Below are 17,608 nucleotides of genomic sequence, written 5' to 3' on the forward strand. Positions count from 1 at the left end.
AGGAGCAAGCTGCCAGGGTAAGGGGGTCTACTTCCCAGCTGACTCAGCCCCCACTAAGAGCTTTCTTGTAGCTCCACACAGAGATGTCTGCTCGTATGTCATCTGCTCCTCTCTCTCTAAATGGGAAGCTGGCAAATGGTTTTCTAGCTGCATGCGTTGATACCGTCAAGATAATGGTGCTGGGCCAGTACTAAGTAGTTCTAAGAATAGGAAAATGGACACTGGGAGGTAACTAGTCTCTGCCACAGCAGAGCGCGAAAAGAAGATTTGCTATTCTCCATATAGAGCTTTTTAGAAACCCGTTTAATGTGTTGTGAAGGCCTAACTGCAAGGGCACGCCACATGCACCCTGAAACATCATTAGGTTGTAAGTGGGGGTGCTAGGCTCCTTCTGTGAAAAATCATTATTTCAAATATACAGGATTCATCTGCAGGGTGATTCACTTTAATATAACTTGTTTCATCTGTATTTATCTTTTTTATTTGTTGAACCATTTCAGAGTAAATTACAGACATGACAATTCATCCGTGAATACTCAGCATGCGGACATGGTCCTAAATAATCATATATAGTTTTAACATCAAACAAAAATGGTAATTTCCTAATGTCTCCTAATACCAGTTCATTTGCAGATTTCTCCTAATGTTTGTGGAGCTGTTTACTTTTGAACCAGAATTTTCAGTGCTTTGTAAAGTACAGCTGACCAGAGCCTCTGGTGGCACTGTGCCCTTCTTTAATAATCTCGGACGCAGCCTTTTCTCCTGATCCTAGTGCTTTTGTTCGAGTTTCTGTTTTTTCTCTTCAGTCCTTTGAACCCCCCTGAATTGATAGATTCCATTTTTTTTCTCCAAATTTATATAGTTTAGAGGAACTGATGATCTGGGTGAGTCAGTTGCATTGTAAGGTGCACACATTGTTCTCTTCTGCAATGGTCGATAAGAACTAAGCACATTCTAGTGGAATGACATCCTGAAGCACATGCACTGCCATCAAATCCTCAAGGTTGCTGAAAAAATACACCTGTTTTTGGCATCTGTTCCTCTTTGACGTTAACATTAAGTCGGTTTCCTCAGTTCATCAGTGTGAGCGTCCACTACGAGTGGGGCACACCTGGTTATTTGCTAAAGCTTATGCCCAACTGAGAGCCAGGGGTTGGGGAGTCAGCCGGGCTTGGCGCTGTGCAGGGCAATAACCTACCAGGGTTTTGGGCGGTGCTTTGTGACGTGGCCGGGGCCTGAGCTCTCTGCTCAGAAGAAGCCACTGGTTCTTTAATACTGTCTCTGATCTTCGTAGCTGAGCGTTCTTAATCAAGCTACTTAAACTCTTTAGCCTCAGTTTGCTTAGTTGTTAAATGGGAAAATTTCTGACATAGTGCTATTTTGGGTGTGTCATGTAGTATTCAGTGAATATTAATTCCCCTTCCCTATTCCTTATTTCTTATACAGTTTTTCTTAACTACCATTAAATACTGGTACGATAGCATCTTGACAAGAGAAACAGTTATTTTTTCAGAAGCATCTTTGGGGCTGCTGTTCTGTGTCTGAGATGCATTGCCAAGTGCCCAGCTTTGGCGTGAAGCAGCCAAGGACAAACATGAGGGTTAAGAAATGTGCGGCCTTCTAGCTTCTTTGAAATTCACTCCCTAAACTTTTGATTACTTTCTCTAGGTTATTACAAACCGTCACCCAGCCCTCCTGTTTCTTTTGTAAGCCTGTGTTTGGTTACTTAGAATCATACTCCTGATTTGACCAAGCTCTGTAGTAGGTATTTTCTCTAACGGTCAAGAACAGGTTTTCCTGGTTCTGCCATGTGGGTTCGCATCTTTACTTCATCAGTAAAATGAGGGGCTATTTGCTATTTTGTGGCTCCTTCAGGTTTTAAAACTTCACTATTCCCAGGATTTGTTTTTTGTTGTTGTTCATTAAATAATGTATATTTCTTGAAACATAGCGTTGGTGGTTCTTCTTTCCCTTCCCAGGGTTCATGTTCATTAAAAGTTCCAGTGGAGTTGGCTTCTTCCTCCCCCCTCCCCCCTCCCCCCCGCGTCCCCGCGTCCCCTCCGCGCACCTCTCCAGGCCGCGGGCGGGTGTCTGCCCTGCACCGGGCCCGGCCCCCACCAGGGTGCGGGTGGGGAGCGCTGCGGCTGCCCGGCTGCCCGGAGCCACCGCCTGCCAAGTTCCGCTCTCCGAAGGGGGTGCCCGGACGTCTCCCCTGGATGACGGCTCTTCATGTCAGAGATTTTGATTTTAATATCCCCAGTCTGTATTTGAAACAAGGAGGTGGGCTTTGAAACACCTGTTTTGAGAAACCCTGGTGCCCCCGCGACTGCCGAGAAGGTCGGCACAGGAATGTCAACTTCATTTCTGATGTCGTCCTTTGAGAATGACAGATCTGCTCCGTCCACGTGCAATGGGAAGGAACTCATGATTCTGATGGAAACCAGGTGATTTTCTGCCTAGTGGTCTCTCAAGCCAGCAAAACTAGGTATTTTCGTTTTAAGTCATCGCTGGAGGCCGTGAACGGGATGCAAACCTATCAAGTCCCAGTTCAGTGCCCTGACAGAACTGGAATGCCAAGCCGTTTAACCCTTTCTCATCTGGCTCCTGTGCTGTGATTCAGACTCTTACACTAAAAACAGACTAGGTTGGGCCTTAAATATGTGAATATTTTGTGCTGAATCTAGTTAATATTTTACGTATGTCTGCAGTCATTGAGCATGAAGATTTTGAGAAAATAGTTTCCAGAATATTAATAATTAATAATAATAATTAATTAATAGATATTAATAAATATTAATAATTTCCAGATAATTCTGGTCTCTTGATTATTGTACTAATTATTTTTCAATATAATCGTTGCCACTTAGGGTGAAAAGTTTGGGCCTTTTGCTGGAGAGAAGAGAACACCTGAGGACTTGGATGAGCATATGGATTACAGGTTCATGTGGGAGGTGAGGATGCGATTGCCATTTTAAATATTTAAAATTTCTTTCACATTGTACAATTTAATGCATTGATTTCAGTTGACTAAGCATTGAAATATTTTACTTTTAAGAAACCGGAGTCACCTGAAAGGTTAACAATCTAAAAGTTAGATTGTTGAACTATCACACCAGACAATTCTTCTACAATCTGAAGTTTGAAATTTATCATTGGAAAATAAATGTTTTGAGTATAAAGGTGTCTGGGTTTCAAAATGAAGCATTTTCTTGTACCGTATTTACAATTTGTTTCTGTAAGTGGAATTATACTTTTCTTTTGATTTCATTTCCCAATTGGAGCTCTGTTGCAAAGAAACAATTTTGAGCTTCAGTAGGTACAAAACTCCCACCATAAAATGCAGCTTACCTTTGCATTGTAGAAAGAGCTAAGCCATCATAGAAAGTCTTTTTAAATATTAAATTGTCCTTATACAGTAGTCTGTAAACGGTGAGAACCCACATCCTAGTTTAGGACAATTACGTTCTTTGTTGTTCTCTCCTACTCATTAGGAAAATATGTGTGTGAGAACCCACATCCTAGTTTACGACAATTACATTCTTTGTTGTTCTCTCCTACTCATTAGGAAAATATAGGCCCGGGGGGAAGTAGGAAAAGAGTGGTATGAAGAATGTTGAAGCAAAATGTTGGAAGAGAAAACCCAGCTCCGCGAGCTGCATTTGGTGGGTCTGGAGGACAGCAGGAGCTGTGCAGGTGGGGCTGAGGAGACAGAAATCATAGAACCAGGGAGGTTTGGAATACTGGGATAGTTTTCTATTCTGTATTCCCATAAAAAATGTTTCCGAATGTGTATTATCTTAAGCAGACAAAATACATTCATATATGTCACCTATATTACTGAAATTGCTGGGGTCAGGGAGTGAGAAGGAGTTTCTGGAAGCATTCTGTAGAACAAGTGATGGAAAATGGAAATTAATGAAATAGTATCCAGTATAATTTAAAAAGTGGAAAATGTTATTGATATTTTCTCAGTTTAATGTGCTTTTTAAAAATTGTCATTTATTTGTTTATTTTTCCACAATCACACAGTCACATTGTGAAAGCTATATCATTATACAATCATCTTCAAGAAACATGGCTACTGGAACACAGCTCTACATTTTCAGGCACTTCCCTCCAGCCTCTCCAATACACCATAAATAAAAAAGAGGATATCTGTATAATGCGTAAGAATAAATTCTCCAAGTTCACTCCTTAATGTTAGTTCACATCAGTGAGACCATACAGTATTTGTCCTTTTGTTTCTGGATCATTTCACTCAGCATAATGTCCTCAGGGTCCATCCACGTTGTTACCTGCCTCACGCCCTGATTCTGTCATAACTGTGTCATATTCCGTCGTGTATAAATACCACAGCTTATTTAGCCACTCATCAGTTGATGGGCACTGGAGCTGTTTCCATCTCTAGGCAAGTGTAACTAATGCTGCTGTAAACATTGGTGTGCATGTTTTTTTTTTAAATAGCTTTCACTATTTTTTCAGCTATTTTTAATAGCTTTCACTATTTTTCCATGATGTCTTAATTTTCTCTGCAATTAATTTTCTTATGATGGTTTTCAGAAATCGAACCTTTATGTGACAAACAAAAATGAAAAATTTTCAAGTAAGTTATAATCAGTGAAATAGCAATGGTTAGCAGATTTTTAATTGTTTTGGTATTTGTTTTATATTCTTTGAAAATGTTAGTGTGATAGGATAATATTTTGCATAGCTGCCTGTGAAGTGTTGTTAAGCAGGTAATGATTATCCTTTTAATTTTGAAAGGAAGACTTGCACTAGCAAATTTAGAAGACTGCTCTTGTACTATTGAATTGACAGTTCAGCAGTAGATCATCTAGTTTTACATTACGTATTCTTATGATTTGTTAATGACTTAATTTTTTTGTTTTTACATACTGGTATTCCTAGTCCTTTCTGTCGGCCATTCAAAGAGCTATGGATTTCATACTTTGTATGTTTAGGCTATGTTGCATTTACATAATAGTTGCTATTCTCTATTTTCTTTTACTACTTATTTCATATTTGTGTTTTGAATAAGTAATGTTTGTCTTTTATGTAAGTAATGTTTGATACTTGAAAAAGCAATATTCATACCCAGAGGGACGTGCTCTGTCCCCCGAAGGCCTGCTGTCTTCTCCCAACAAGTGTGATCCACTTGACCCCTTAGTTCCTGGGCCAGTCCAGCCCTAAGTCCTCCCTCCTTTTACTTCTGCTCTTCATTTGGCTTGGGTTGTTGGCCATTCTCTATTCTGCCCAGCGGGCAGGGAAAGATGTTCTCTCTGTGATGTATCTCCTGGGGGGAAAATTTAAGAAGCAACAACACCTTTTGAACCAAAAAGGTTTACTGCTAGCTAGCGTTACTCCTATTCCTTATCATGCCGAATGAATGAGCTGCTTCTCAAACTGAGTTATGCTACTAAAAGTCCCTTTTTATTATTCTAGCTTTGACGGTGCCAGGCTTTAGGAGGGCAGAGAGAGGAGAATAACTGGTCCCACCACAATCTTCCCCTGGTGGAATGCTTTGAATCCTCTCCAAGGGAGATAATGAGACTTCTCTCCTCTGGTGGGTAAATTGGGACTGGTTATGTAAGTCATTTCCAACATGCCTCACAGCTCCAACTGAGTTCTGTACGGCCCACCATGTAGGTCTCCTAGGGGTACCTTCCTCTCCAGCCTGCAGGTATCTATGCTGTGGTTAAGGAATAGACACTGTGATAGTGTCTGGAAAGGAAGTCATGTGAAAGAGCTTGCAGCCTAGCTCTTTCTCAACCCATGCATGTACCTTCGTACTTGTGGCACCAACTCTTCTCATGGACAAAGCCAGGAACTCCTGGGCACCTATTTCATAGCACAACACTTGGAAACACCAGTCAGGATGTCTCTCGCTGGTGCTAGTGAGTGCTCGTGAGCTTGGGCCAGGGTGGACAGGGATCTGAGGGGATGGTGTGGGATGGGTGAAGTATTAACACTGTCTGCTGCCACCTCCCCCTTCACCTGCAGAGGTGGGCCTGGAAGTTACTGATGCCTACTGCTGCAAAGCGTTCACCAGCACTCCGGCCTCTTCTAGCCACAGGATTTAATCAAACCTTTATGTGACAAACAAAAATGACTTTTTTTCATTTTCAGTCTAGTCTGTTCTTAATGCTTCTTGATAACCCTAGATTTTTCTTTTTCTTTTTTTTTTTTAAGCTCAGCACAGTAGCAGGAGAATTCTGGACTTATCAGTCCTCATGAAAGCGAAGAGCCTGGTGCTCAGGTGTAAATGATTCCACTGACGGTTTGGGGGGTCATGTTCAGTTGTCTGTGCTGTATTCTATTTTTTTTCTTAATTAGAAGTCTTTTGCCTACTTTCGCCAGATGGTTTGGGACTTGAGATACATTTCCTTCCTGAGTCTGCCTTCTCAGACTTTGCTCTAAGGCCGACATCCTATCACGCTATTGCTAAGTTTCTCAATACTTTTTTGTTTTTAAATCTCCAAAACATACCCTTTCTGAAATATTTTCTTGGGAAGTTCAAACACAATCCAAAACCTCCTCCCTACATACTACTTCCTTTCTCTAGCACATAGTTTCAAGCTTTGTTACTTGTAGAATTCAGCACAAGTTAGATAATTTTCTTTTTACCTATTCAGAGTACAATCAGGGTGTTCTAAAGTGGATGCTTGGACCCTTCAAAAACCTCTGTGTATTGACTGCATCTTCCCTCCTGTTCTGAACAGATCCTTTAACATCTCCTGCAAGATGCCTATTAAATTATCAAAACTTGGTGTTGTCCCAGATTTTCCTGAAGAGTCATTCATTCCTGAACTTTGCATTTATTCTGAGATCACTAAGTTCTTAATCGTATACCTCACTTTCCCTCTCTACCCCTCCTGCTGGGTCCATGTTTGCCTCTTTGCACCAGTCTTTGTGAAGTTTAGCTAATGCTAAATGCTAATGGTAAACTTTGCTGTAATGCAGGTAAAGCTAGATGCCGTGGGACAGTTCAGCAGGACTGTGTCACCTGTGGACGCACAACTCTTGCTCTTACCCAGCTAGGAGCTCAGGTATAGACTCCCACTGAGCTGAAGATTGAAGCGAATTGTTCAAATTCTGAGTGATATTTTTATAAGAGAAATAAAGTCTCTTTCGCTTAGATGCTGATAGATGTCTTGCCGTTGTATCATCTGTTACTTAGGATAGAACGCAGCCTATCTCAACACAAGGCTTGGGGCACATTAGAAACAAAAACAAAACAAATAGGCCTTGAACCGTAAAGACGCAATCCTCGTCCTCTTTCGGAGCCTGTGGTCGTGTGCAGGTTCGAGACGTAGCGCGTCGCGGGATGCTGAGGGCCAGGACAGGACCAAGGACAGTTCTCCGCTCCGCTGCCTGAACCTCATTAGTGGTAAAAGAAGTTCTACATTTTGTTTATTGTCCTAAATCTACCTCCTCGAGGATAGATGAGGAAAAGTATAGTTTTACATCTCAGGCCAGTGGAATTACCAGGGCAATTTAGTTATTACAATCTACTATAAGTTGCATATTCTAAAATGGTGAGTATTAAATTATCTTAGTTTTATTTAATTTTGTGTGTGGAAAAGATTTTATACTTCTGGGAAAATAATGTTTTTAAGGACCTATCTGTTGAAGTATGTGATTACAAGATTGCAGATATTCTTTGTAAGAATTGTTGTTAATCTCCCACAGTTATAGTAAATTATTACTTTGGAGTTGGAGTGATAATACTGGAGACACGAAGGATTCATAGACATTGCTGGGTCTTCCTCAAGGCATTGCAGGGTTGGGAAGCTGCACAGCCAAAACCTATAATGCTAGGCCATATACTTCCAAAAAGCAGAGAAGAGTTTTCTGAAAATTCATGTGGCTGAGGACGGACCCTCAGTACTCACCATACCTGCAATTGGAAGTCTTAGCTGTGCTGTAGGAACAGGGTCCAGTGAAGCAGACGGAGCCCTGCCACAGCTGCCACCCAGCCCTGAATTAGCTCACTCCCTGCATGGTGTAAGGTCAACAGTTCCGACTCTGCCTGGTAGAGGACAGGGTGAACCCTCTCTGGTGAAATAGAACATTTAGATCCTCTAAATTGTTTAAATATGTAATGCCTAACATTTAATAAAAAATGACTAGATGTTAAGAGACAGGACCATATGACTAAAACCAAGAGAAAAGCTGGACAATGATAACAGATTTAAGGATGATTCAGATGTTAGAGTTAAAAGATGAGGACTTTGAAATAATTGTGACTGATATGTTCTACCAAATTGAAGAAAAGATGAAACAGGTGAAAAGATGGAGAATTACACTAGAACATTGGCATTTATAGAACATCATATCTGATCACATTTCAAATAATGTGGGTGGAATGCTTATTAGTATCAGCCATATGCTAGGCCCTAAGGCACACCCAAATAGATTTCACAATTTTGAAATCACCCAGAGTCTGCTCTCTCACTGCAGTTGAATTACGCTGGTATTCATAACAAAAATGACAACAGGAACCTCCAAGTCTTTGGGTTCTAAAGAGAAAGCCCTTGGTCAACAGAAGTAGTACGCTTCTAGATATTCCTTGGGTTAAAAAATAAATCGTGAAGGAGAAAACATTTTACTTGAGGGATGATGAAGATACAACTCAGAAAGTATAAAAAAGTATAAGAAGGAGCAAATTAAACACTGAAAAGCAGAAATAAGGAAATAAAAGATTAGAACAAACATCTGAACTAGAAACAAATGTACAGTAGACAAAATCATTAAAACAAAGAGGTATTTCTTTAGAGAAGTAATAAAGGTGAAAGAATACTCCTAGTAAGACTGATGTTGAAAGAGGAAGAGTGAGAGTGAGAGAAAGAGAGAAGGAGCACACTGGCATTAGAAGTGAAAAGAAGACATCTCTGCTGATCTCCCAGAAGTTCAGAGAACAATATAGGAATAATATGGGCAACTTTATATTAAATATGTCGTATATTTAAAGTCTTTCCACGAGAAAACTTCAGGCTCAGATGGCTTTGTTTGTGAATTACGTGTACTTCTGAGGAAAGAACAACAACTTTGCAGTGCATCTGAGAGAGCATGACAGCAGAGCAATCCTTCCCAATCTCGGTTTATCAGGTAAGCCTAACTTCACTACCAAAACCTGAAAGGACTTTGCAAAGAGGAAAAATTACAGGGCATTACAAGAAAGGAAATTAAATATCTACGAGAAAACCTATAACAGATTTCACACTTAGTGGTAAATTGTTTAAATACTTTCCTCTTAAATTTAGGATAGCCCACTCTCTTTTCTTCTTTTCAACATTTCACTGGAGGTCCGAGCTAGTGTTATAAGGCATGGGTAAAAAATGGCAGGATGGGATAGGAAGAAATAAGAAAAATGTTGCTGAAAACATGATTAGATACAGAGAAGATTGGGAAGACAAATCCAAAAGAATCTACTGATTTAGTATTTATTGAGGTCACTTCAATGAGTTCAGTACATAATTATCAATCTATATGCAAGCTACAAACATATAGAAAACAACATTTTAGAAAGGCTACCATTTACAATAGTATTAAAAACATGTAGTACCTAAGAATGCATCTATTGAAAAATGTACAGGACCTTACTAAAAATTAGAAAATGTTATTGAGAAATTACAGAGCCCAAAATGAATTGGAGGGAAGGGTATATGCCCTGTGTATAGTCTGGAAAATTTCATATTGTCATTATGTCAGTTCTCTTCAATTGATTTATCTAGTTAATGCAATCTAAAAAAAATACCAGCAAGGTTTCATTTATTTTTTTTATTTTTTAATATTTTCATTGTGATAATTTCATATACCATACAGTCCATCCAAACTATACAATCAGTTGCTCACAATATCACACAGTTGTATATTCATCAACATAAACATATTTCGAGCATTTGCATCACTCCAGAAAAAAAAATTAAAAACAAGAAAAGCCACATATATCCCATACCCCTTAACCCTTCCTCTTACTGACCACTAGTATTGAAATCTACCCCATTTTTTTACCTTTCATTCCTCATTATTTATTTATTTATTGTCCTTATTTTTTTACTCATCTGTCCATACCCTAGATAAAGGGAGTGTCAGCCTCAAGGCTTTCACAATTACATGGTCGCACTGTAACAGCTGTATAGTTATACAGTCGTCTTCAAGAATCTAGCCTACTAGAACACATCTCAGCAGTTTCAGGTACTTCCCTCCAGCCACTCCAATACACCATAAACTAAATAGGGATATCTATATAATGTATAAGAATAACCTCCAGGATAACCTCTTGACTCTGAAATCTCTCAGCCACTGAAACTTTGCTTTGTCTCACTTCTCTCTTCCCCCTTTTGGTCAAGAAGGCTTTCTCAGTCCTGTGATTCCAGGTCCTGACTCATCCCTGGGATTTCTGTCCCACGTTGCCAGGGAGGTTTACACCCATGGGAGTCATGTCTCATGTGGGGGTCGGGGGCGGGGAGTGAGTTCACCTGCTGAGTTGGCTTAGAGAGAGGCTATATCTGAGTAACAAAAAAGGTCCTCTGTGGGTGACCCTGAGGCTTAATTATAAGTAGGCTTAATTATAAGTAGCTTCACCTTCCAGCAAAATTTTAAATAAATTGATAAATAACTTATTTTGGGTGGAAGCTGATTAAAAAGTTTATATGAAAATTCGAAGGACCATGAATTGCCAGGGCAGCCTTGAAATAAAGAGGATAGACTGGGATGATTTATACCAGCTTATTTTTGGGGGGTGGTAACTGGTGGTGGCAATGCACAGGGAGAGGACAGACAGATCACTGTTTCTGACAAAGGAGCTTGTGCTGGTTTGAAAGGATGTATGTACCCTAGAAAAGCCATGTTTTAATCAAAATCCTATTTCATAAAGGTAGAATAATCCCTATTCAATACTATATTTGAAACTGTAATCAGATCATCTCCCTGGAGATGTGATTTAATCAAGAGTGGTTGGTAAGCTGGATTAGGTGATGACATATCTCCACTCATTTGGGCAGATCTTGATAAGTTTCTGGAGTCCTATAAAAGAGGAAACATTTTGGAGAAGGAAGGAGATTCAGAGAGAGCAGAGAATGCTGCAGCACCATGAAGCAGAGAGTCCACCAGCCAGCAACCTTTGGAGATGAAGAAGGAAAATGCCTCCTGGTGAGCTTCATGAAACAGGAAGCCAGGAGAGAAAGCTACCAGATGATGCTGTGTTCGCCATGTGCCCTTCCAGCTGAGAGAGAAACCATGACTGTGTTCGCCATGTGCCTTCTCACTTGAGAGAGAAACCCTGAGCTTCATCGACCTTCTTGAACCAAGGTATCTTTCCCTGGATGCCTTTGATTGGACATTTCTATAGACTTGTTTTATTTGGGACATTTTCTCGGCCTTAGAACTGTAAACTAGCAACTTATTAAATTCCCCTATTTAAAAGCCACTCCATTTCTGGTATATTGCATTCTGGCAGCTAGCAAACTAGAACAGAGCCACTAACAGCACCGTGGGGTAACGGACGGCATTTTCAACAATGGTGTTGGGCCAAAGTGACATCTATTATTTCACAAAAAAGTATTTTGATCCCTTCCTCACATCATATCCAAAAAGTCAATTTATATTATAACTTTGGACATCAGATAAAAGCAATAAACCATTAGAAGAAAATATAGGAGAATCTTTCATGATCTTAGGATAGGCAGAGCTTTCTTAAATAGGACATAAACACTAAACTTGAAGGGGAAAAATTATAATTTGGGAACATTAAAAGTAAAGAGCTGTTCATCAGAAGATACCACAAAGAGAATTAAAAAACAAAGCACAGAGAGGGAGAAGATATTTCTAATACACATGTCTGAGAAAGGATTTATACTCAGAATATAGTAGAAGCATCTACAAAGCAAAAAAATAAAAAAGAAGAAAAATGAACAAAACACCTGTATGGGTACTTTATACAAGACAATACAAATGACCAATAAACACGTGGAGAGAGAGTGAGCTTCAGCGGTCAGCTGGCCACTGCAAATTAAATTACAGTGAGATGCCACGGCGCCTTCTCCAGATTGACAAATTAAAACCACCTGCTATGTCCAGTGTTGGCAAGGATGGGAGTTATTTGAAATTCTTGCACACTGCTACTGAGTTTTAAAAATTGCTACAATCACTTGGAAAACCATTTAATTATATCTACTCGAGTAGAATATATACATATATTCAACCTGGCAATTCTGTTAGGCACATACTCCATAGAAATGTGTTTGTACATTCACCAAAAGGCGTGTGTATCAGTTTTCATAGCCACATGACCAGAAGTGGCCCCAAGCTGGAAGTGACCCAGGTGTCCAGCTACAAGTCAGGTGCACAATGCAAGGGCAGGTGCATTGTGGTCTCTTCATAAAATGGAGCATTGTAAAACCTTCACGATAATGCACGTTACAACTCGACTTGCGTTCCCCAGAACATAGCCTGAGTGAAAGGAGCTGGGGACAGAAGAGGACGCACGTGGGATTCATCTACGTAAAGTCCAGAAGCACCTAAAGGTGCCTGTGAAGTTGGAAATCGGAGCTGATTTCTTCCATGAATGGAAGGGTGGACTTTGGAAGAGTATGCAGTGCCCTTTCTTGACTCGTGTGCCGGGTGCCATGGTGGGTTTAATTTGTGAGAATTCTATGGGCTTAAATTTTCTACGCTTTTCTGTGATTGTGTTACATTTGAATAAAAAGTTTTCTGAGTAAAAATATTTGTTAGAAGAAGGGAAGAAAGGGCCCAGCAGTGGTCCTGCCGGCTGGGCATCGTGGTGTGGCCCTGTGAGGGGGGCACGGCCAGCGGGGGACCTGGGGTCAGCAGCGATGATGTGAACTTGGGGTGTTGGAAGAACAGGTGCACACAGCGAGGCTGGGGGCTTGCGGGCTGCAGCTCATCAGTGGGACCTCCGTGAGCTGGAGGTCAGGCCAGGAGGCCGATTCCAGTGGCCGAGGGAAGCTAGCAGGAAGGACCATGCAATCGCACTTATGCCTGGAGACAGGTCTTCAGTCCAGGGGTGATGAGACGGCGGCTTGGATTGGGTCTTAGCAGCAGGGTTGGTGAGAAGTGGTGTGTGCTGGACGTAACGACAGGGCTTGCCGATGGCTTGTGTGTGGGAAGAGAAGTCAAGAGTGGCTTCGGTCTGCTCTGACCATGTGGCGGGAGGTGGTGATGTTTCTGAGAAGGAGAGTTGGAGAGTGAGTGGGGAAGGGGACGCTGTGGGCCCGGCACTGTGAACTTTTGAAGGCAGGGCTGTTACATTAATCTTTACTCCTCAGCTCTGTGCACAGTATCTGGAAGATAGCTGCTTAATAAATATATCGAATACATTTATAAATTATTTTTACCACTGACATTTTTAGAAAATACGTAATTTAAAGGTTTAAAAAAAGAAAAAAAGTAAAAAGAAACAACATATTAACCTCAAGTGTTTTCCTGGCTTAGCTTTGCCTGCCTTGTAGCCATCATGTAGCCATTTTTACCTTCTTTGTCATGTAGATGGGGATCGACTGAAATTTTTTTTTTTTTTAAGGAGCTGATTGGTTGGATATGTTTAAACTGGACCTTTCGTTTACATGTTTCTCTCTTTCTTTGCAGTTATTTGTGATTACAGCTGTTCTGCATTTGGGAAGTTGATTAAGCACCAGGTTTCCAATGTGTTTTGGTTTTTGGAAAAATGTTTTCAATTGTTTAAAATCTTTTATTTTTCTTTATTGTTTATAGACGTCCTTTTAGGTGTCTGGAACAAAGAAGGCTCTTTAACGAAGCTTTTTCTTTTGTAGTTGATAACATTTTCTCTTCCCGGGGCCCGAACGGAACCAGTTAGTGCAGACGTTAGTGGAAAATACCCCGATGAAGCCATGGGCTGCTGGGACTCCTGAGTGAATGCACCAGCCTCTGGGTAGGCAGAGAGCAGAGACACTCAGCATCTCCTGTCTTCTGGACGCTGCGCGTGCTCCACAGGGGCTGCTCTCTGCTCCTCAGGCTTTCACCTGAGTATATCTGGCCCTGCTGCGCGTCCAGCCAGACTTTGAGTGTCGCTGCACACAACGGCAGCCTCAACCCCGACTGATTCACGTAATAAGGCATTTATATATCCAGCAGGAGGAAGTTCAGTAGCAGAGCAAGATTCAGGAATTGCTGATTAGCAGTGATGTAAACCAAGGTCTTTTCACCCACCCCAGTGGTGGCAGGGGGACTGAGGAGTGCCAGCTCTCTTTTTCAGACAAGGCTGTTCAGGAAGGGCCGGGACCCCTTCTCAGAGCCCTGCCTGCAGCAGATCTCCCGTAAATGTCAGAGGTGCACAGCTCGCCCGATCTTGAACTGGCAAAGGGAAGGAAAGTGCTGTCAGCTGGTCAGCTGCTGGATAGCCAAACACATGTAGCAGTCTTATGTATTGTTTTTAGGAAGGAGATGTACAGGATGTGCTCTCAGACGCAGTGTCTCCAATGAGAAAAGCCACATTGGTTATTCGTTCATTCAACAAGGACGTTTTGAGTCTTCCTGTGTCCCAGATGATGTTTAGGTGTTGGGTTGACACAGGGAGATTAAAAAATACCTGGCAGAGAAAGTAAAAAATTTAGTGACTGGCAAGAAGTCTAGGATTTGTATCATTCGTTATTTCCAGGTTCTGCACATGTTTTGATTGGATTCACAGAAAGCACACTTACTCAGTCTTTTGGTTACTAGAGCTCTGAAAAGAACAGTACTTCTGTGTATATCCACAGAGTCTGCATGGCGCGCCAAGTAGAGGGAAAGTGTGAATGAGTGGAGGTGTTTGTATCAGCCAGGTTATTATGTATCAAATTTTCAAAAATGTTTATTTTCTGTTACACCAGTCATGTATGACTACATGTTGTAAAAACTTAGAGCAATACACATGAAGTTAAAGATACATGTCATCTTTATTCTGTGTCTACCCTTGTAGAGCTTTTTGAGTATATTTCTATGCATACATATGATCAACAGAAATTATATGATTTCTTAAGTGCATCTTATTTCAACATATGTAATGGTAATATGGCTGTTATGATTTGTGCTCACTGAGAGAGCCTTGCTTTCTGTAGGCTCCTATATGTAGGAGGCATTTATAATTATTTTTATAACAGCTTTACTGAAATATAATTCACATATCCTAAAATTTACCCTTTTGTTGTGTACAATTTAGTGGATTTTAGAATATTCTTAGAGTTGCACAGTCATCATCATTGCCTATACTTAGAACTTTCATCTCCCCTCAAAATGAAGCCCCATGTGCACGCGCAGTCATTTGTGAATATTTTAAGTACACACTGAAACTGTGTACAAATTCTAAACACTTAAGTACTTTTACTGAAAGTTCAGCAACCTCCTTAGAACTAGTTTCAAAGCAAATATTTTAAATCCTTAGAAGGACCTCTGAGAAATGAACATGTGCATTTTTTAAAGTAAAACCCTTAGTAGTACAGGATATTTTAATGGGGTTTTGGTATAAGTTTTGAGGACATTATATTGCATAAATAAAAATCAAGAAGTTTCATTAAATTAGTGGTGATCAGGTTTCCTAAGTTTTTAGATTTCTAAAATAGAAAAAGAAAACATTTAGCAAAATAAAAGAAAATCAGCTTTAAAAAATACAGTGCTGGGGAATGAGACTAAATGACCTCATTACACCTTCCAACCCTATAAAACTTAGTAATTCTGTGTTTTTAAATTGAGAGCTAGAAAAATGAGGGCCAAAGGAGACAATATGAGTTATATATTTGCATTCAAGTCTTCTCCATCCTTTCTAAAGTAACACATGAATAAAACAAAATACAGTTGAGTTATAATGATACTTTTATAGATTATAATTAGTAATGATATAGAAATATTTCTTATACATATATTTGTATATTATATGTATATTTCTATATTATATAATGGTTGTTTTAAATATAATACCGTTTTATTAACTTCCTAGTTTAAAAAGATTAAGTATGAAAAAATTTAAATACATGAAGTGCACTGCTGATGCAGAATCACAGAGATGTAAAACTACCGTGATGAGAACATTAAAGGACAAAATTAGACTGGAAGAAAGTATGTCACAAATTTCATGATAAAGACAGTTATAATTTTCTGCAACAGAGCAAAAAAAAGCCATTTTTTTTGCATGTAAAGATTTTTTTTAATTGAAGATGATTAAGGTAACAATATGAAAAGATCTGTTCAGCAAATAACAGTGAATTTGATAAGAAATTTCCTCTCAGCAGTCAAAAAGAATCTATGAAATTGGTCACCTGAAATCAGAATGAAATGTCCAACAAAAATTTTATATGATTTTCTAACCAGAGTGTGATTTTAGCAAGTTGTAAAACAACTTTTGTTCTTGTTCCAAGTCTTTTTAATTGGCAAGATTATAAAATAAGTGATTTTATTTATGGAAATTTTGTTGAAAATTATGAGGAAAGACTAAAAGTGAAAGATCAAACAATTACCTGTAGAATACGTGGTCTTTCTAACAATAAAGAAACATGAACTGATTCAAAATTTCAATAATTTCAGGTATTTTTCATTGGCTTTAGATGAGTCATGTGACATATGATATGTCCTAGTTACTACTTTCAGTACATTTGGTTCAAAATTTGGTTCAAAATTTACTAAGAAATGCCAGTTCACAGCCTAAAAGTTGAAGACATGGTCTAGTTTTTATTTTCAACAGGTAAGTTTTATTTTGTTTTTAAAATATCCCAGACAGGTCTGAGGATTCATGTGGCATCTCTTTGTTTCCACAGCTGAACACCCCCTAGATCTTATTTGTCAGGAGCTGTTTCTTTCTCAGAGACAAAAGTAACATCCAAACACTTTATGGTATCCTTGTTTTCAGCTGTCATGGCTTGCTGCATCAAAGCAGCTGGTACACATTCAGTATCTCCTGCAAGCATTAACTTGCCTTTCTGGGCCTGGGATAATGAACCAGGAATGCTTGGCCATGTCTGAATCCTGAGGATATATATTTTACCCAAGAAATTCTGGATTTCCGCAGGACCACTCTCCGGAGTAACAGGGCTTACCGGGTGAGCGTTCACACATCATGTTGTAACGGAAGCCTGTGTGACGTCCTGGATCCAGCTTTGTGCATTGCTACTGACACTGCAAACTGTAGCCGTTTCCCTACTATTTCCCCACATTTGTCAACCCGAAGCATCCTTTTTGTTCTGAGAAGACTGAATTTCAGAAAGAGTTCTTCACCGAAGGGCCTGATGTCCCAGCAGCCTTTCTCTGGCGCCCTTCACAATAACTGGCATACCTTCCCTGGGATGCCAATATTTTCTGGAATTTCTGGTCTTCACCTCGCAGTAGATGTGGGAAGAGTATGGTGTAGTGTTTTAACATAGTTTACATAGTTTTTACAAGGAGGAAGATGCAAGACCAACACACTAGAGATGGATTGGCTTTTAATAAGGGGATTTATTTAGTTACGAATTAACAGCTCCTTGGAGGAAAGGCGGCTAAGCTTTCAGTGTGCTCCTCTGTCATGTGGGAAGGCACATGATGTCAGCTGGGCTTCTGGGTTCCAGCGGCTTTCTCAGGCGTCTGCACCTGAGCTCCTGAGTGCCCTTCTGCCCTCTCTTTT

The 17,608-nt window shown here is 40.0% G+C and overlaps 1 protein-coding gene across 5 annotated transcripts in view; it reads left to right on the forward strand.

Annotated features, from left to right (window-relative positions):
* PRDM5 (PR/SET domain 5) overlaps window positions 1–17,608 on the forward strand; it is a 274,545-nt gene that overhangs the window by 31,286 nt on the left and 225,651 nt on the right. For all 5 annotated transcript variants that reach the window (XM_077140176.1, XM_077140171.1, XM_077140174.1 and 2 more), the window contains exon 2: window positions 2,868–2,951. In XM_077140176.1, coding sequence (XP_076996291.1) covers window positions 2,868–2,951 — 84 coding nt within the window. The remainder of the gene's footprint in view (window positions 1–2,867; window positions 2,952–17,608) is intronic.

This window comes from Tamandua tetradactyla, chromosome 22 (genome assembly GCF_023851605.1).
Source record: "Tamandua tetradactyla isolate mTamTet1 chromosome 22, mTamTet1.pri, whole genome shotgun sequence".
NCBI lineage: Eukaryota > Metazoa > Chordata > Mammalia > Pilosa > Myrmecophagidae > Tamandua > Tamandua tetradactyla.